This window comes from Drosophila kikkawai, chromosome 2L (genome assembly GCF_030179895.1).
Source record: "Drosophila kikkawai strain 14028-0561.14 chromosome 2L, DkikHiC1v2, whole genome shotgun sequence".
Classification (NCBI taxonomy): Eukaryota; Metazoa; Arthropoda; class Insecta; order Diptera; family Drosophilidae; genus Drosophila; species Drosophila kikkawai.
In genome coordinates, this window is record NC_091728.1 from 15502188 (window position 1) to 15523683 (window position 21496).

General features: G+C 40.9%; 2 protein-coding genes, 1 long non-coding RNA gene and 1 other non-coding gene across 5 annotated transcripts in view; 3 read left to right on the top strand and 1 right to left on the bottom strand.

The window, feature by feature from the left end:
* Window positions 1-21496, top strand: part of Trim9 (E3 ubiquitin-protein ligase Trim9) — a 78796-nt gene that overhangs the window by 11550 nt on the left and 45750 nt on the right. The gene's annotated exons all lie outside the window — the stretch shown is intronic.
* On the top strand, window positions 12202-13032 carry LOC138927836 (uncharacterized). The gene has a single exon (XM_070289104.1). It carries the CDS (start codon window positions 12310-12312, stop codon window positions 12946-12948), a length of 639 nt encoding a protein of 212 aa, XP_070145205.1. The 5' UTR covers window positions 12202-12309; the 3' UTR covers window positions 12949-13032.
* On the top strand, window positions 14169-15279 carry LOC108077043 (uncharacterized). Its single transcript, XR_011445891.1, has 2 exons — window positions 14169-14647; window positions 14830-15279. It is a non-coding gene; the product is annotated as an uncharacterized protein (transcript).
* Window positions 17305-18016, bottom strand: LOC121502434 (uncharacterized). The gene is made up of 2 exons (XR_005990998.2): window positions 17505-18016; window positions 17305-17443 (listed from the first exon to the last, which is right to left on the bottom strand). It is a non-coding gene; the product is annotated as an uncharacterized lncRNA (long non-coding RNA).

A 21496-nucleotide genomic window follows, 5' to 3' on the forward strand; every position in this document is an offset into this window, starting at 1 on the left:
GCCATTCCATTAGCATGTTTCCTTTGTGCCGAACGGAGGGCGGCATTAATAATGCAGGGCTTCTGCTTTCAAATGCAATAACAATTTGATTTATTTAGAGATAGTGGAGGGCGTTGACTTGAGTTGATTACTCAATGGGAAAGGATATGTAATGAAAATGAAGCTAATGGGAGGGTCAGCCAAATGGCTATAATTTATAGTGATAATAATCGCTGAGGAATAAGAACTAAATTAATTTGTAACTGGCTTTATCTGCTTCGATTTGTCTGGCATCTTATCCGATGGGGATTTTATGACTCCCACAAGAAATCAAGTCATTAAAAATATTTTAATAATCTCTTCTCTTATTTTCCGCTTTTTTCCAGGTATGCTAATCCCTGTCTCTTTGATTTGTGAAGCGCAAGTAAGTCTGGATTTGGCCTTTGGTCATTTTACTTTCACGCAAAGCCGTCGTCGAGTGTCATTATAATCAGATTTCCAACACGTGGCGGCAGCGACCAAGTACTTAAAAAAGCTTATTAATCCGCATCAAAAAAAGAAAAAACTGCGAAATAATTTTTATTAATTAAATTTCTGTGGCCACCTCTTATACGATGTGGCTTTTGCCCATCAGCGAAAGCCGCTTAAAATCACAATTTTTGTAAAGTTTTCGCGGCCTTTGAACTGAAATTATGACCCCAGGCGGCTAGGGGCTGTCAACAAGTGTATGTATATATGGATTTCTTCCCCATTTTCACTCTCTCCGCACGGTCTGTTGGAAAATTTTTAATCAATATACGACCTGCGGCCATTGTTGATAAACATTATGACGTGCCCTGTACAACAGATACGAAATTTATATCATTCCATTTGCCAGGGGCATTTTTGTGATGGAATCAGTTTTTTGTGAATATTCATCAATGTGTCTGGTGGCGGAGGAAGCTCACTCTAGTGACGAAACCGGGTCGTTGTGTGGTTGGAAAAAAATGAATAAATCCGTGAACAAATGAAGGGAGGAGTTTGGATTTTGTGTTACTATTTGGAGTAAGCAGAAGATAAAGAGGAATTGCAATGTATTTGTTCTCGAGATTTGTATATACATAATTTTAACTATAAATACATCTAGTTCCCTTATAAAACCCAGTTGAAAATACAATATTATTTACCTAAAATTGGCAACCTTTTTGAACCAGTTCCCTTAAAGTGTCCCCATATCCCCATGGCACTTAATGAAGCAATTGTCAGGGGTTGACTTTTCAGGAAAAAAAGTAAACACGAAAAACCTTTTTGGCAAACACCTGGCCAAGTGATCCCAAAAAACACCTTTCCTCCTCTGGCTTCCACCACGCCCACAAGTCAAACAATTTTTAATTTGTTGACTCTTCCTGCCCTCGGACCTTTGACAAACATTTATTTTAATTTGTTTGGCCCCGACTAACAAAATAATTTAGATAAATGCGAACACCCCGCGGACGGAGAGTGCCAAAAGTGTTCACCGAACATGAGATCTAATTAAGCGAATCCATTGCTCGGGTCATGAAAAATGCCAAACCCTGACGGCGGCTCCCACCAGAATTGATTACTTGACCCGTTTCGCCCTGACGTTTTTCCCGAGAATTGCCCAACACATTTTAACAGTTTTTCACAATTTTATCAGGCTCCTTTCAGGCTTATTCCGGGCAGCCTTTCGCCCTTTCTTTTCCCTCTTTTATTCTTATATTTTTTGTGTAATGTGCCAAAATGTAGTAACATTTTTTATTTATGTCAACCGCTTTGCACATTCAGCTAAGGAGGGGGACAGCAAAAAAGGTCAATGGGGATCTGGGGGAACTTTCCCTTATTAAATTATTTCCCATTTTTTCTCCAGCTAGTCCGTCGCCTTATCTCTGGCCCATAAAGTGACCAGAATAATGCGAAAGACTTCTGGAGATGATGGAGGATGATGGGACAAGGGCTGGGTATGGGAATAGAGAAAGGAATCTGGTAAATAAATCGATTAATTGGAAATACTAGTAAAGAATTTATTTAATTAATAGTTTTGCTATACTAAAAGACTTCCAAACAAAGTTTGAAATTCAAACTTTGCATTATTTTCTAGGTCAATAATCTTTTTTTAACCAAATTTTCTTTACCAAAAACACTCATTTATTTAATCTACAATTTTCCATTCGCTTTCTGCTGACTCTCAACTAGTCAAAGTTTGCTCAGACGCAGAAAAACACACACAATTAGCCGCAGAAGAAATTGCATTCCACGATTTGTGGGGAAAAATGCAAATAAATGCGCATAATAAACGAACTTGGGACCAAAGACAAACCGCGTGCAATTCAATTAAAAACTGCTGACCCAGCATCCACAGAATCGACAGGAAGTCAAAGTAGCAAAAGGATAAGAACCCTGGGACCGGAGTGCGTGCTGATGAGATGACAGGCATTAGACATTAGACGCAGGACAGGAGAAGTCTTCTGTCTTCGAGTGCCTGGCAATTTCTATCTAATTATAATAAAACCCGACGAGGCTCAGGACAGGACAAAAATGGCAGAGGCCGTAAGAACGAATGGGTCTCGAGATGATTAGGCTGCGATAGCTGGCAGGAGCTCCGGCACAAATTACACAAATGGCATGCTGATTAGGAGGAGAGTACGTCGAAGATATCGACACAGGAGCAGGAGCCTCTCCTCATTATGCAATTTTAATTAAAGCTCGGAAAGAAAGGAAAAATGTCCTCGCCTCGACATGTTGATGTTTATGATGGCTGGAAGCCGAATCTGGGATATACAATGCCATTGTCCTGCATCCACTTTTAATTCAATTACGCTTTTCGTGTTATCAAACAGAATGGCAGAGCTAGAAATTAATGAGCGCTAAATTAGTGAAGATTATGCCATTAGGGGTTGACAGCCTGCACAGCTCTCCTCTTCTGTGTTCTCAGCCCCAATGTCCTTTTCCTTTTCCCAGCATTATCGAGCCGTCGAGCTCATCAAGTCTCAGCGTTGTCTGATGATTTTTATTGTTTGCCTGACCTAATTTTCCTTTTCTTCTGACCACTCCTGTTTTGGCCTATCTCTAATGTCTGAATTGCCCACAAAAGAGGAGGCAAAGAAAGGCATTCCGAAGGGCTCCCTTCGGGCACACACAAAAATGTTTATGAACAAAAAGCTTCGGCATCCCTTTGTGGCTGGCTGGCTATCAAAATTTAATATGAACAAAGGGCCAAGAACTAAATTTTATCGACAGATTGCAGATGAATTTCGAGAGGCAGCTGGAAAAGTGCTGGGAACCCTGTGAAAATATTTTTAATTTGATGCATTTTTGATGCTCTGACGCATAGGTAAAACTGTAACAGAAAACTGAATACTGAGGGGAAAATATTCATAAACCAAAGGAAGCCAGGGGGAGTGAAAGCATTTAGAAGTATTTTCAAAGTTTCTGTTTCCTTGATTTAATGAAATTTTCAGCGAAAATACTAGTGAATCCTACATCATTTTGTAATCCTGCGATTCCTTAAACTCCATTTCCCAGTTTCCCCAAGCCCATTTATCAAACTCAGAGCTCGGATTGGGTCTGTGCTCTGCCTGCGCAACTTTACATGTGAAGTTCATTGACAAAGTTCATGTTTTGATCTCCCCAAAGGGGCCTGCATTTCCTGGTTACCAACCCCTCTGTGGCAGCAAAGACAACGGCAACGACAATGACAGCAGCCACCAAACCCTTAACCCATTGTTCTCATGCAAAGTCGCATTTAACATTTTAACCTTTCATTTTCGAAACAATTGCGTCTGCTTATAAAAAATAGATGCGGAACGAAACGAAACGAAATGCTGCGAAATACCAAGAGAGCTGGCCCCCGAGATGGGTTGGTGTGATATGGCAGGAGCAGGGGCTCTGCGGTGACTCTGCCTGGCAGTCAGCCCCATGCGGGGCCCGGCTCCTGCGCCAGGACTACTCGTTCACTCAAATTAAAATGTATAAAACAGAAGAAGACTGATTCGAGCTGCGGCATGCAAATGGAAATAGGACTGGGGAGCGAGCGAGTGTTTGGCATGCCGTGCATATTCCCAAAAGCAATAACGATGACAGCCGAGAAGAAGGAGGTTAAGCTCTCGGTGTATCTGTCTGTAGTCTCACCTACAGCGAGAGAAATATTTGAATACCTTAAAAAAAAGTAATTAAAGGTTTATTTATAGTTGTTATTTTAAAAAAAATGGTAAATAATTAAGTAATTTAAGGAGTTAATAGGTTTTAATAATTTCATGTAAAATAGAAGGCATTTTAAGGCTAGAAGTCATTGTGAAGTCTCAATATTTAGCAAGAAAGCCGCTTTATACCTTCAAAAAATTATGTTTCTATTAATATATAAACTCAGAGTCTGCTTCTCCCTGTTCAGCAATGATTTACAATGCTTCATAACTTACCTTTGACTAGCGATTCGCATTCTCAGTGAATGCATAACCCAGCCATAGCTCTGTGGCTAACATTTCGATGCATTTCATTCCAATGCTGATGTGCAAATTTGATTCTGAGTCTCCGGGTTGACTTGCAGCTTTGTCTCTTAGCTCAGCACTCGTGCTTATTACTCATACGCCCAGTGTGCTGACATATTTCCAGCTGGGATGCTGGCTTAGATCCTTGGTATGCCTTTGTAGGCATACCTGTGCTGGGTACACTCTTCATTCTCCATTCACATATCATAACTCTCTGAGCCTTGTAACTTTGTGTGTATCGTTTGCTGTTTTCATTTGCGCTTTGGCAGAAAAACTTTGCATACTTTGTGGCGTCTGTTGCAGGTTGTTGTGGAATGCACGAGTGTGTGATTGAGCCTGACAAGTGCAATAATATCATAAGCACAACGGCAAGAACAACACGTTTCGCCCTTTCCCCAGACTAGCTCTTCCTGCTGCTGCTCCTGTTTTTATGCATTGTTTGTTGTTTTTTAAAGCCGTTTTCAGACCCCCAAGCTGTGTTTTTGCTCTCACAGAGTCACACAAGTTTACAAAACCCACAAGTGCAGAAATCTCCAGTTATCCCTGGACTCGAGCAGCTGCGTTATGTGATTAAGGACCTAGGGAAGAGCCTGGAATTAGGGGTCGGTACAGGTATCTATTCCAAAAGGAGTATGAATATTTATGTTCAGGAACGGCTTATTTAATATTTTAAATTATTATTGATAAACTAGCAAACAAGTTTTAAGTAAAAAACAAAGCTCTTTTAGTTAAAATATAACTAAATAAATTTAATTTACTTTAAAATACAATGTGGTCTGATTGAGTTAGAGGGAAAGATGTTTCCCAAGAGGAAGCCAACACTCAAATTGATTTAAGCCAAAAACTAAGCCAGATACTTGCTCCGAAGTAGGGGTCATGACATTTTAATTGAATTTACTCGTGTCATAGTAAATTTGAATATCATCATAGTCTCAACGTCGTTGGTTGCAACTGAAACCGAAGCTCAGACGGCAAATGTTGTCAAGTCACCTTCCGACATGGTAAATTGCAGATGCGCCACGCCCCTCTTTTAAGCGCTTTTAAATTTATTTACTAGCAACTTGTCGTCCTCGTTGCTGTGGCTGTTGTTGCCGGTTACCCTCGAAGGCAGGGGCAACAAAAAACCGTCCAGACTCAGACGACACATAAATTGCCGGCATACGTGTGTGATGACAGGGGAACGAATGGATGAATGAATGGACGGACGCAGGGACTGAAGGACGTACAGAATGCAGACACACACGAGGCCGTGTAACGGTGGCAGCAACACCAACACCAGAGCACAGACGTTGACAAATTGATTGCATTCTTTTATTTTCTATGCACCACACGGCGTATGCGCTATATATATGCATGTGTATCCTGGGGCTGCTGCTCCTTTTAATATCGTTAGTTGCAGTTGATTGAGTTTTAAGTGCCGTTCTATGACAAACCCTTGCCTATTTGCTTCAATTAAAATGCAAAAACTAAAAACACAACAACTTGTTTTCGGGCAAAGGTTTAAATTAAATTAAGAAGAGGCTGGCAGGCAGGATTTAGCTTTATTAAAAACAAGAAAGGAAGCTAACTTCGGCACGCCGAAGTTTCTATACCCTTGCAGATATTATTTCATTACATTTTACCTACGTATACTTATTATGTTTACAGTTTGACAGTTACAGTTTTGCATTCCCAGCTTTATATTTTATCTACATCTACCGATCGTTTATATGGCAGCTATATGATATAGTTGTCCGATTTTTATGAAATTCGTAACAAAATTCTGAAATAATAAAATAAGACTATATCTCAGAGTAGATGAAAATACGTTGAAAAACAACGAAGTTATAATTTTTTTTCTATTAATTTCCTGATCGTTCCTATGGCAGCTATATGATATAGTCGTCTGATTTTCATAAAATTTTTACCAAAATTCAGAAATAATATAAAATGGTCATATGTAAAAAATAGTGCACATATGTTGAAAAACAGCTAAGTTATAATTTTTTTTCTAAAAATTTATTGAACATTTGTATGGCAGCTATATGATATAGTCGTCCGATCCGGCCCGTTCCGACATATATAGCAGTGAGAGCATATAGAAGACTATATGCAAAGTTTCATTCAGATAGCTTTAAAACTGAGGGACTAGTTTGCGTAGAAACAGACAGACGGACAGACAGACAGACAGACAGACAGACAGACGGACAGACGGACAGACGGACAGACGGACATGGCTAGATTGACTCGGCTGTTGATGCTGATCAAGAATATATATACTTTATAGGGTCGGAAACGTCTCCTTCACTGCGTTGCAAACTTCTGACTGAAATTATAATACCCTGCAAGGGTATAAAAATAATACTATGTGGAACGAGTCGTAATTGCCTTTTGCCATATTGTTATCTTTACATTTTGAAATTTAGATTAATAAACCAAGCTTGAAGAATGAAAAACCATTAAGGAATAATTCAAAGCCCACGCACTTCCATCAAACGTTCCTTTTAAAAAATCCTTCTTATGTTTTTGACAAGCTCCCCTTAAATACATATATAAAATACCATTCAAAGCTTTAATATATCATTAATAATTTATAAATGAATGCACAAACGGCAGAATTCAAGGACTTCATTCAGCTGAATTCACAATTGAAAAGTCTCGAAGGAGGAAAGTACTCAAGCAGAGCCAAGAAAAATCCGCTAAACTGTATGATTAATTCATTATTTATTTATGACATTTACAGATGGCGTGTAAAAATAGAAAGCGAGTGTCTGATTAATGTGTAGCCAAGGTCCTTGTAGGTGTAAGTAGGACTTCCAAGGCTTCCCAGAGAGAAGAAAAGCGAAAATTTAGCTCGGCCTTGCACGCATCATCTGTCAGGGGGAGGACACCAGCCCCTTGTTCATGTTAATGTTATGCAAGCAAGGCGAGAGCTCCCAACACCCCACATAAATATGCATAGAAAATGCCTAAAAGTTAATTACCGTCAACATTCTGAGTGGCGGCTGTTCAGAGAAGGCGAAGGGTGGGAGTGAAAAGAGGAGGCGTGTTCTATGGGCGTTGATTTTAATTTATGGCAGACAAACTTTTCCCCCACCACACATACACACACCCACAGTGTGTTGGTAATTTAATATTCATGACCATGTTAAAATCAATGCAAAAGATGGAGACGAAGCTACTACTGTGTGGCCCCCGGGCCATGCCAATCTAATTAGCAATATTTTATTTTAACGACCAAAGTGCTAATTTTAATTGAAATTCCCTGCTTCGAATGGGGCCATGCTCCTAGTCCTGTCTATCTTAATTCTTTTATTTTGTCGTAGCCTCAGCTTCCTCTATCCATAAATCTCGGTTTACCCTTTTTCCCGGCGTCTGCCAATAATTACCCTCATCAAATTTTTCTGTGTACTTCAACTTTAAAGAGCAAAAAATTGTTGCTTTCCTTGTGCGGGTTAGGCAGGGGACCCTTATGGGAAGCATGTGAGGGTTTTCGGGGGAAAAGTGTTAAATGAAAGTGTTAGGGAGAGTGGCAGAAAATTTGTTTTTGGAAGTATCTTAGGGTCGACTCTTTGAACTGAGGTCTTTAGAAAAATGCACACAAAAAGGCTTAGTTACGAAGACGTTGCGAAATCACCAATGCCCCATAGCAGACTTTCAGCTGGATTAAAACCAGTTAAAATCAAAAACACATTAAAATTGTAGTAGAACTCAACTTAAAAATATTGAAATTATTATATACATTATTAGATACTATAATAAAATAATAATAGAATTAAGAAATACGTATAACTAATTTTAAAGTACAATCTCCCAATATAGTATCCACTTCCAACTCTTTTATATCTTCCTGTTTCACACATTCCTTTGCTCTTTTGTTTGCTTAAATCCTACGACACACATATTATTCCACACACACCCACATTTTGCCATTATGCCACTTGACATTTGCATTTCAAATGATTCTGCTTGTTGACTTTAATTAGCTGAGATTTGTTGCTGCTCCCCTCAGACTTCTCTTCCCTTTTTCCCATACATGGCTAATAGCTTTTCCCTTTCCCCTGCGAAGCAGTAGAAGAAGGTTCTTTGGCAGGTCCTTTTGCTAGTAATTGAACCGAAGGACTAAGCTCTGTTATTTACCTTGTATTTGCATAGTTGCAAATTCCCCGAAACGAGCTGGTAGGGAGAGAGAGAGAGAGTAAAAAAAACATTGGAAAATGCGCTGTCCTTACCCTTGCGGTGTTTTCCGCTTTGGTCGTGGAAAGTCTCATTACCAGAGCAACAACCACAACGAATCGATTTCCTGGGCCGGGTTTCCCTCCCAGCCCCCTGGCAAGCTCATACAGGTGGAAAATGCGCAAAAATTCATTGTGCAGAAAAAGTTTTTCCTTACAAAAAAATTTATATGGCGGCGGGGAAAACCCACCTCACCTGCCTTTGGCTGTTGCTTTCTGCTCTTTCTCCCAGCGAGCTGGTGTGGGCGTGTTTTGGGGGGAAAAGTGTATTAAAATGTAAGGAAATGTTGTCTTCCCACTGGCTCACAGCTGTGCTCAGCTGCTCGGAAACAAACAAGGGGGAAACGAAACCCCAAAACCCCCTTAAACAAAAAAAAAATAAATAAAAAACAGAAGCCCGGGGACTTGCCCCTTTCCCCAGCACCTCTGCGGCTTGCTGCTCGGCCATAAAATGCTTTAAAATTAAGCATAAAATATTTAAATTCTAAGTGAAATGAACATTTTTCGAGAGCTTTAATGCGCAAGAGTGCTGCCGCCTAGAATTTATTTATACTTTTTGCGTTTCTATTTAAATTTGCATTTTATTGCAATTTGTTTGATATTTGCCGCTGCTCGTTGTTCTTCTCCGCCGGCAACATAAATTCTTGTTTTATTTTATGTTATTTTATGCATTTGCCTTTATTACCCAACCCCAAGCCATTTTGCTCTCCTTGAGAGTCAGCCAAAAGGTATATCTCTTGCCTTGCCGGGCTTCGTTTTTGTTCTGGCTCACCAAATGATAATTTATGCAAATGTCTGTAGTCGTAGTCCCGTGGAAAATCGCTGAGGGTTGCAACAAAAAACAACAAGAAAAAAAGAGAGGAAAAAGCCTCCCAAATTCGAGCAGCGAATCCATTTTCCATTTCCATTTTAGTTTGCTTTTCGGATGCTGCCGCTCTTTGTGCTGACATGCTTTTGTCATTTATTTTGTTTATCTCCTTTGGCACTGTGCTTTTTTACATGTAACAAATTATTATTATGCTTTGGCCATTTTTAGCTGATCCAAGCGGGTTCCTGGCCGTTGAGTAATGATCTGCTTATCGAGAGGCCAAAAGGTATAGCTCGGCTCGGAGTTAATGATATGACTTCATCTTGTGCGTGCTCATCTTGTTTGCTGAATTGTTAATGCTGCGCATAGGAGATAAATAAGGCTTTTATATCAGATATATGTAGAGTCTCTGACAGTATATTTTCACCTCATTTTTCTGCCTTACTTCAAGGACCATTTCACTGTCAAAAGAGCAGCCTTTGCCAATGGCACTTTGCCAAATTCCAGCATTAGTTTCGTTTACTTTTCAATTGCATTGGAATTTCCCTTTTTCCTCCGTTTCCGATGATGCACATCTCTCTCTCAACTTGCTCTAAGTAGCCAATTGACAACTACAAATTGAACATTTATTTTCCAGCTGCAGCTCAAAGGGATCGGCCGGGGGTGGAGTGTTTTACATAGACATGTAGACATGGAGCCCAAAGGACTCAAGTGGAGGAACTTTTGAGAGGGGAGATCTATGTTTGAGCAGCTAAAATAATAGAATTTTCCCCTAAATTTGGTCCAAGATGCCTTGGTCCATATGCAAATGTCTTAGACATGGGTGGCTGAATATCGTCGTCATCGTCATCGTTCTTGAACTTTTCCCCTTGTCTAACGAGCAGATGGAGGAGCCCAGGATATATACCGATCCCCGCTACCCATCTCTATTTGTTTATTTGTTTACTTTTTGCCATTTGCCTGCATGCCACTTTGTCATGGTCGTCTCCGTCGTCATTATTTCTTGGTTTTTTTCTTCTCTTGAGCTATGAATATTTTCATATTTTCATGTTACCACTTTGGTGGGGCTCCTGCCTGCAACCGCTTACTATTCCGGCTACCAGTGCCATATCCTGGCAATTGTGAGCCAAACTTTCGGCTGCTGCTCCTGTCTTTTCCTTTGCTTTCCCTTCTTAGAGGTCGCATGTGTAGGACCATGTTATTTAATAGGCTTTTGTGACTGGAAAGACGAGCAGCAATGTCTGAGAGTGCGGCACAGTGGGGCGAAGGTGTTAAATGGTACAATATATGTTATATATTATTTCTGAATAGGACTTTATATGTAATGTTCTTGAAATGTAATGGCAAATTTTATATATTTTTATTAGCCCTGTTTTATTTTATATTTTTATTTATATTTCTTAATTTTTCTTCCTTTATTAAAATCCCAGACTTGGTACCACTGTCAAACAACGTATTCTGTTTGCTATCTCTTCCCTTTCCTTTCCCTTGGCTGCCCCTCTCCAAATATATTTCCATCTCACCCTTGATGTTTGTTTTGTCTGTCTGGAAGTCCTCCTCTGCCTTTTTCGGAGTAGTCTACATGTGTTTGCCCGTTGTCGTTTTTCTTGCAACCCTCAGAGCTCAGGACCAACACAACCCCTACCGCAACCGCCTTCCTTGGCTGCTTCCTTCCTATATACCCACCTATCCTCTGTGGCTGCTGCTGTTTTGGTAATGCGTTCAGATTATTAAACATATTTTGCTGCTGCCTGACAAATGGCAAGACAAACTTTCAACTTGTCCGGCATTTTCATAGGTATTTGCGCAATTAAAAGAAGCAAGTTACTTTAAGTGTTCAATAAAAAGGGCAGGAAAAGGGGCATGGGTAGCAATCGTAAGTAGGTCAGGCCATTAAAACAGGCCATGGAAACACCCCCGAAAGGGAGATTTATGTGGCTGTTTTCGAGCGAGGGGTATATCCTATATGGTTTCCGTTGCAGCTCCTTGTTTAATCGTTAAAGCAATCCATGGTGCGTTCCCTTTGCTGGCAGTTAAAGGTCCCTTCTCATAAAGGGGGAATCACACGCACTCGGGAGCCACCTGCCAGGGCCAACACACACTTACTTCGGTTAACTTAACTCTCGACTCCCTAGACTCTTGCTTTCGGGAGAAGTTGCTGCTAAATGCTTTCTGATTGTTATTTTTCGTGTTTCCTCGCCCGCAAGGCCTTCCTTGCCTCCTCTTCCGTTGACGCTTTTCCGATGTTGCTGCGAAATTACAATTATTACACGGTCCTCCCACCCGGAGTTTTCCACTTCTTCTTGCAGTTTACTGCTGCTTCTGGCTCTCGGGCCCAGCTGCTTCCCCTAAACTTTGCTTTTTGCCGGCTCCCAATGCAAAATCTGGTAATGTAGGCGTGTTTAACACAATCTTAAGTTGTTCGTAATGACTTTGTGGCGTAGTATTTGGACGGGTAGGAGTCCGGGGCTTACTCCGCCTTCTCTTAAAGCTGTGTCCGCCTTCCAGTCGGATTTAATGAAAAAAGTTTGACACTTGATAAGGACAACTCCTTGGAAACAGCAAATGGAAAAAAGAAAATGTTTAAGTATAATTTTTAGTTAAAAATATTATTTTTAGAACCAAGTAATGCTCCTTTTCATAGCTAATTATTGTATATTTCAACTATTCTCGAAGATTTACAATAATAATAAAATAATATAACTGGCAAGTTGGCTTATTTCGTTTAATCATTCAGCACTTACAGCCTCTCAAAATTTGAACTAAAATTGAAATAGAGTTGAGTCATACCCCCTTTAAAAAAGCCCTCAACAAACCTATAGCCATGGACGACGATCTGGACTTTCTTATCAACGCCTTATCGGTGCCAAACACTCCACTGACAGATCCCTACGACGAGGGACAGCTGCTGGAAATGCGCGACTCCTTCAAAACTCTACAAAAACTTTTACGTCGGAATCCCACTGCCTTGGAGGATAGTCTGAGGACCACTCCACGGTCCAAGGCCGGTGGAGGCACTGCCAGGCGCCAGGAGCAGCGGGCCCTGTCCTCAATGCTGGCTCTTGTGGGCGGCGACTATGAACATGCCAGCACGGCATGGAAGTCGGCGGATAGTGGAACAAGGACTTCACCGATTATCTGCGAATGTGGCCTTCAAGATGGTGATCTGGACACTCGTCTGAGTGAAACTTCTTTGAGCCTAAGCGACGAAGGAGACATGGCCCTGGTCCCATACAATAAGCTTCACAACGACAGAAGCGACTCGGAGACCACGCTGACTGGCATGTCCATCACCAGCTCCACGATCTCGTTCACCTTTCCGATTAATTTGGTGTGGGACAACAAGGAATACAATAAGGAGAGTACGGACAGCGAGACTACCTTGAAGCCAGATGGGCAGAGGTTTGTTTCCGCTGAAAAACATCGAAATTCAAAAGATTTAAGAAACTGCAGTTCTGTTTAGTTTTATTTATAGCATTAATCAAAATTATCAAATGTGAGGGCGGATTTTTTCTTTTAATTAAAAAACTCAAAATTATTTTCTAAATATACTTTTGCATATCATTAAAATCAAGTGGAAATATGTTACTTTCCTCTATTTTAAAAGTGCATTGAGGCTTTGAGTTAAGGTTATCCTTCAAGAGCAACCTCTTGAGCATGAAGAGCACCTTCTCAGCAAACTCACCTCAAATAGATAGTAACTCGAGATCAAGGATCAACGCCATCAAATTATAACGCATGACCTGACCCCAGACACAGTTTTAATGAGTAGGCATGCCAGGCATGTAGATGTAACCCCGTGCTTAACTCATGCCTGCTGTAAAAACGATTAAAACGGAAATTTAATTGAAATGCGCACATTTGCGTAGGCATTTGCCCATTTCCGTTTGACTGGACACGCAAACCACTCGCAGATGCCCAGATACTCATTCTCCCAGCTCGCAGGTCGTATATACGAGATATGGAATGCCATGCCAAATGTTTATCTACAAACTGCCGGCGGTCATTTCGGCGAGAATTTTGCGTGCAAATCCGGTGTCTGCTATTTTTAGTCCTGGCAATTCGTGAGCTATATTTTTGAGCTGCTCTTTCACTCTGTGTGTGTGTGTAACTTCAATATTTTCCGGTGTTGTTTGCGTGCGTGTTGCAATTTCCTCGCACTGCCGAAAAATCTAATTTAATTTCGTATGAAATTTGCTGCCTATTCGAGCCTTCCTCCAATTTCCAATCTCCATTTGTATTGAAATGTTCGCCTGGGACTGTGGTCTGAACAGGTGAGGCCTTCGAGCAATTTGCTTTCGCTTTTCCTGCTTTTGATTTTCCCCATTTTGAGTGTTCGTTTGTGTTTGAAATGGAGTTTTGTGGGTGTTTCTCTCTCCGAATGCTTTCCTGACTGCCCCCTCTGACTGCTCTTTTGTCAAAATTTGGTTTGGGCCAACACACTCGTCGTCGTCGTCTCGCATATGGCCATTTATTGTTATGCATATTAAGAGTTGGCATGTACGGAATGGAATGCCAGGAAAGGAGGCAGGGCCCCGGCAAATGCAATAAAAATGTTGTATGCCAGCAATTAGTTTAATGGTCGATCGAAGGGATGGATAGGAATGCAGGCAACAAGGGTGGAGGTCTGCTTGAGGTTTTCTTTGGTTTGCATTTTATGGATTTGCCTTTGATTAAGGAAAATAAAACACTGCTTTTCTTTTTTACTTTCTCTAAAAATTCTTGCTCTTTTCATGGCAGTATTCATTCACTTTCCAGACGCTATATATCTCGCTTTTCAACGCTTTTCATTGAGTCTCCCGTCTGCTGACACAGACTTCACACACAACCCGCTCTTCCCTGTGTCTCAGTCTCGCTCTCGTGGGGCGTGTAATTGCAAATCCAATTAGTTTACGAACTAGTCACAGCAAATGTGCTACTAAGTAAGACATAAATAGCACAAGCCCCAGACTCAGTCTGAGTCGGAGTGAGTTTTCCAGAATTTAAAGTGTGTCTCGTGTTGGCTTCGAGAGAGTGGATTTTCCCGGCTCTGACGGCGTTCAAGGAGTGTGTTCTCAGGTTGACAAATGCTCAACAATTAAGTGAACAAGGAGCAGTAGTTCTTGGGAAATTTATGCTGACGAAGATGATGCCCGGGGCCTGCCATGGAAATTGAAAACTTGGTGAGTCCTCCGCCCGGTCGAATCACACCTCCCCCGGATCATTTCGGGTAGATGAACATCCATTTCGCTTTAATGCTTCCGTGGCGAGCATTAACGGAAAAAAAATGTAAACTGGTGAACCTGAGGAAGAGAAATTATGCTAATAAATCGCGGCGACACGTGTCGTTGTACTCTCGTTACAGGGAACTTCCCCTTCCCGCCGCCTAATGGATATGCACTGAGCATTTTTCACAAAAAACAGCCACATTGTTGCACTGCCCTGGATTATTATGAACTCGGGCACTCGGCACTGGGCACTCCTGCACGTGGTGTTTACACATCATTTACATAAAACGGGCAACAACTTTTTGCAATTTCTTAACGAACAGCAAAAGGAAAGCCGCCATCCACCGACAAAGTTGTTAATTATACTTGACTGGACGACAGAGTCCTGGATAATACGAAATACAAAAAAAAGGTACCCGCCTCAGTACCTTGCTCACTCAGCCTTTGATAATGAAAGGGAGGCAGTACCTTGGGCCTCGGGGTTTGGGATTCTCCAGGACCTGCCCGCTTATGACGTGCTGGAAGAAGCCATTAATCACAGCTGCACGGCAGCTTTACATACAAATATATACTATATATAAGTTGTATTTCCATTCCGTTTCATTTTTTATTCCTTATCCTTGCGGGGGCTCCTTTAACGACTACGAAATGGGAAGTTGTTTTTCTGTTCAGTCGCGTGCGTTGCATTTGGCCAGGAGAAGCGCAAATTAAACAATTTAAGGGAGCGAGCGGAAAAAACTGTGCACTGCCTAATTGTAGTAATTAATGAGTTTAGTTTATGGCCCTCCGATGAGCGAAATTATGCGATGATTAATAGCGATAAATTGGACAAGTTTTGGTGAAAAAGGTGAAGAGCTCTGGGTAGGGGTTGAGGTATAATTAATTAAGCGATTTGGTGGGGTGATTGTATACCTAGCAAAGCTTACTCTTCCTTAAAAACAATAAGCAATCGCAAAAATTTGAAATATAATTAAAATTTAAAAAATTGTACAAACTTCTGAGGGAATATAAATTTAAAAGCATCAAAAAAGAAGTAATAAGAAAATTATTTTAAAATAGTTCTGTACTGAAAGTAATCAACAAATGATTTCTTTCTTTTAAGTAATATCCTTTTAAATTTATTCATTCATATAAATCATAATTTCATAGCGAAAACATCTTCAAAATAAGTCACAACTCACTTTAAATAGAGAACAATCCCAGACCATTTGACCTGTCCAGCTGGGCTGGTTATCTGAAAAGGTGCAATCCAGAAATGTAATTACATGCCCCAACGAATCGTAAGCAAGGCCAGACAATGCCCAGTTGGAGAGACAACAAACAAATATTTTTAATAAGTGGATAGCCCGAAGGTCGAAGGGTGCACGTGCGCCATCGCAGTAGCCCCGGCAACCTTTTCGGTTTTCATTTGGCATTTTGCAGAAATTGCAATAAAACGTATGGCTGAGCAATTGTGCTCCGGACGAGTAATTTATAAATACTCGTCCCGCTAAACAGAAAATCCTTTATTTTTCAATGATGAAGCTCCTGCTGATGCTACTGCTGTGAGAGAAACTAATTTCCCGGACAAACATGAAACGGCCCGGCTGCATCCATCCCCCTGGTAAACACACCCCCTCGGAAAAGGTGTGTGTATGAGTCCATGGATCGCTTTTAATTCCCTTTTCCGTCTGGCTTCCTCGGTGAGATTTTCGGTGGTTGCTGCGTTACGACTTTTCCCCGTTGCGAAAGTCGCTTTTTTTTTCTCATCCGACCTGGACGCTTAGTTAATTTCCACTGCAACGCTGCATTCAAAATTAAATCCTCGACGGACTATTTGTCATTTTTGACAGTTCAAACTACTTCTTGGCGGATGGAGGGGAGGAAACTGCGACTCTGGCGCAAAAATTGCGGCTTATGGTGGCACATTTATTTTCCTCCTTTGTCCCTTAAACTTATATTCCCTGAGCAGCGTCGCAACTTCTGTTGTCAACGCGATCTGCTGCGATGTTGTTTGTAATTAGAGCTATCAGGAAATATTGAAGTTGTGCTTGAGGGGGATATTTCCGGAAGTTTTCAAGTTGAATTTGAGAGATGGAAAAAGGAAACGAAAGTTTGCTGTTTAATAAACCGGATAATAAAGTATTTGAGTAGCTTTCTTTGATATCACACAGAGTAAGATATCTTGAAATAAGATAATATATTCAACAACCTAAAATATTCCTTTGATATTTATATTATATATAATTTATAATTTAAAATTTTCCCAGGTTAGGTATCAACTTTAAACCCCACAGCCTCTTCCCAAAACTTTTTCCATTCACATAAATCTCAGCTAATCTGCTTAACTTCCAAATATTTGCTCACAAATCTGCTCACATCACCGTTTTTGGCAGAAACAAAATGCTATTCCCCGAGGGCAGTGAGAGATTAAAATCAAATCATCTCGTAAACTGCCACAACTCTTCTCCAAAGCCTGCACCAAGGATATTAACGCCTTAGTCCGCTTAATGTGACCCCTTCTCCTAGGAAATCATAAATCATGAAATATAATAGACCAGCGGCGGATAACGAAATTGAAAACGAAAAATTTGCATTCAAAGAGCGCACACATGACGGGATTCGCCTTTAAGTACATAACAATCAAATATGATGGTTTTATTGAAGGCCGGATGAAGGGTTCTTCCCGGGATTATGAAAGAAGTCCTGGCAACAGTTGCGAATCGAATCGAACGGGAGCCACAAATGCCATTCATTCCATTGTCCGAAGGCCTATCCGGAGGGGGTTGACGTCAAAAGCGCCCCATTAAAAAGTTTTGTCAAGTTAAATTACCAAAAATTGCAAATTGCTTGGATTAAACACGACGGCGAACAGGGACAAGGACATGGCCACTTTCACTTCCTGCTTCTGCTGCTGCTGGCCATTGTGTGGCCAAAGGATTTCATACACTAAATATAATTAAGGGTTCGAGCCTCTGGCCAGAGATCCCAGTCCCTGAGCCAGCTCCTCGCCGGCAGGAAACTTTGTGTGTGTCCTGGCAACAATTTCGGCTGCCATTGTGCGGCCGGAGTTGCTGGCCAGAGAATTTGTCGCCGGGCCTTCTGAATTGTATGTTAAATTAAATTTTACCACAGAGACCAGTCTGGCCAAGTCATCGAGTCCTCCTCCTCAAACTCATCCTCGACTCCATCCTCTTTCTCTGGCCAGTGGCCTGGCAGCTCCTGTGGCTTGGTGGGATTGCTTGGCCGGTCGGCTTGTGGCATTAAGTTGTCTGTTTGTTGAGCTTGACAGATTTTTCATTTGCCTTGGTTCGGGAGGGGGCAGTTTGTGTGTTGGCCTGTATGTTCCAGGTCATAGATAGGCATATGGAGTTAATAGTCTATAATTTAAGCCTCCTTTTGCAAACAAAAATATGTTGACTTTAAGGTGGTTGAAAACATTTTTATGAATTTTATTAGAAGGTAAATTTGTAGCGATTTTAAGTAAGTCATAGGATTATAAATTGAGGGAACATGTTGGAGTTAAGGATATGTCATTTAAATACTTTTAAATGGTGTGAAATTTGCTAAAGAATTGTTTTGGAACTTACAAATATAGTCTATGTAATAAACCCTGAATACAATTTAAATTTTAATTAAATGAAATTTCTTTTTTACTTTCATTACATTACATTAATGCTCCGATGATTGTCTCTGTTATTCCAAATCCCACAAAACAAGTGCGTAAGTTTAAGCTAAATTGTCTCTTGCAATCAGCGGGCTGCTGTTTCTATAAATCAATAAAACAATGACAAGAAAACCATCCTGCGTAGACCTAATTCCATGGGCTGAAAGTGCTCTGCCATATATCACTTGACTGTGTCTTCGGCTGATTGTCATCGTTGCTTAAACGGCCACTCCGCGGGCCCTCCCTGCGTATACGTATTACGTGTAGCACTCCCGCCAGGGCACTTACTTACTATAGTTGCGTTTGCGGAATTGCTGTCGGTGAGTGAGTGCGGTTGCCACGGGAATAGGAGGCGGCGTGGCGTTTCCACTTAATAGGCGCACATGAGACTCCCGACACATAAAAACCAATTTCGCGTAAGTGATAAAAATGCAATGAGCCCTCGCATTCGCATTCGTATACAAGTCCCACACGAGATACTGATTGCGATTGGGATGGGGATGATCATTGCGATGATGACAATCGTCAGCTGGTGACGCAGACGCCCATGAATTAAATTTACGATGGCACAGAAGTAGTTTTGACACATATATCTTAAAGAACATCGTGGCGCCATAAAAATCTGTGGCCAGCCTTAAATGGGAAGCTAGCTGGGAGTGGGTAACATGGCAAAGAATACAGCTTGTTTTTCCTTTTAATTGTTTAATTCGTATGCCGACATGTGGAAGGAACAGGCATTTTATGATTTCCACTAGAGATGAGACGTGGGTTTTTTTTTGAAAAAATTAAATCGGTCTAAAGAACTAATAATAATTTATTAATTAATAATATGTGAGTAATCCCATTTCCCTCTATTTATTTATATCAGTCAATATTTTTTACGGCTACATACAAAATATCCTCCATTTAAAAAAAGTGTTATTTCCAAATTGGATTAGAAATATCGCTTACTTCCCTGCCATATATTTTATTGATCTTTCTATCATACCCGGTTTTATGGTCGCTTGTCGTGAGTATCACGCTGTCATGTCTAGGAATGCTTCGCTTTTCCATCTCATGCAGCTTTCAATCATCATCAATTTCACATAAAAGTGTCGCCCACACGACGCAACTTGCAGACGTCTTCCGCCACCATAGCCGTTGGCTCCTCCAGAGTTCCTCAGCCCAGACCCTCTCATCTCGGTTCCTCCTCAGCCCTGGGCCATAGTCTCTGCCGTTGGCGACATAATGACGAGATCATATCGACAACAGGGAGTCCGGGAGTTGTCGCAGTCGTGGCATTTTATTTTCTGCTGCTCGCTGGCTTTTGTGTAATCGTGAGAGCCTTGTGATTGTCATTGCGACGCCTCGCCTGTCTGTTGTGCACTTTTCAAGTTCAATTTCAATTTCAAGTCCAGCTCCAGCTCCTGCTCTTGCCCTGCTCCTCCAATTGCAAATCAATCTGGTGGACAGTCAGTCAGTTTGTCAGTCTGTTAGACTGTTAGCCAGTTGGACTTGGCAAATGACCGGCAGCAACAACCCGTTTTATTGTGCTGCAGCGCCGCCTGTCATATTTCCTGTCTGCAAAGTGTCGAGCGAAAGTTTTATGGCCTTTTGATAGTTCCCATTGATAAAGCCAGCCTGGTGCATCAGGAGTTTATATTACAGGAAATCTCACGTTAGCTCAACCAACTTTTTGCAGTGATTTGTGAGCTGGGTAATTATGTTTTTGGTTAGGAAAATATTTTGTGTTGAAGTCATTTAGCGTTGAAAAAAATATTAAAATTACTAACAGAACAAGTCTTGCATTTGTGCATTTTTTATACCCTTGCAGGATATTGTAATTTCAGTCAGAAGTTTGCAACGCAGTGAAGGAGACGTTTCCGACCCTATAAAGTATATGTATTCTTGATCAGCATCAACAGGGGAATTATTCTAGATATGTCAGGAAGAAATCTATTTTTGGGCCATTTTTGCAAAATTTTATAAGGGGTTACATCATTAAAATTAGCAAAAATGGCCAAAAATGTTCATTTCTTTAAATTTTAAATTTGGTATGCAGTTTTTTAAATTATTAAAAACTAACACAAAACTGCTTTCCGAATCGAAATTAATGCATTTTTGGCTTAGTTATGATATATTTTAATTGTTACCTGCAAGGGTATACAAACTTTGGCTGGCCAAAGTTAGCTTTCTTTCTTGTTTAATAATATTTTCTTTATAAATACTGTAATTAATCACATCAAAATATAATAAGATTGCTTTGATAACAGCCCTTAAAATAAATTATATACATCAGTAAGCTTTAAAATACTATTTAGTATTTAACGTTTTTGATTAGGCCACATTTAATTAGAATGCAAAATTCTTTCAATTCAATTACAAAAAGAAAAGAAAATAAAACCGTAGCTAAAAGACTGTTCCATTGATTAAAACAAACTAAACTTGCATAAGTAAATAAGCTGCCACAAAGAACATTCGATTTATTGGCAAGTTCTTCTCCTCCACCTCCAACTTTGCGCAATCCTCGCCAGCCTCGGGCTGCTGACAACTGTCAGCAAATTCCGGGCTAACATGACCCGTCGTAACAACTATAATTACCGGGGCCAGGGCCCAACCCCCCAATTGAAGGCGATTTTCCTAGGCGTTGCCAATTCTGCAATCGATAGAGCTTTACAAGCGAAATTGACACATTTGTTGGGAATGTGAAAATGTTGAAATAAATTCGGGGATTGGACAAGTAATTTTTTAGCCCGCGGCAGCAAGGGGCGTGGGTGGGTCATAATTGAAATTGACATATTTCATTGTCGAGCCCTTGCTGCCATCGCAATTGGCAAAGTAAATTTTCAATTTTCATCAAATTTATTCTGGGGGAGTGAGAGTAGGCTTCGCATTGATTTGCTTTGATTTCGATGGGACTCGGATTTTGATTTCCATTTCGACGCCCGCTGACAGCGGCGCTTTTGCCTTTCGGCCTTTATTTACCACTTGCCTTTGTTGTAAGCCGCCGCAGGGGGTGGCTGTGGGTGGGTGGGTGTCTGAGGAGCTTAGGCCTGCAGCTTTGTCTGTCTGTTGCTAAGCGCCTGCCACGAGTGTCCGTCTATCCGGCCGAGTGCCCACTTTTTTTCCAGCCTCACATCCTGAACAAAAACGCCAGAGATTTTTGGCGGCTTTGAACG

Coding starts and splice junctions, on each gene's coding strand:
- LOC138927836 (XM_070289104.1), top strand. CDS start 12,310: ATGGACGACGATCTGGACTTTCTTATCAACGCCTTATCGGTGCCAAAC.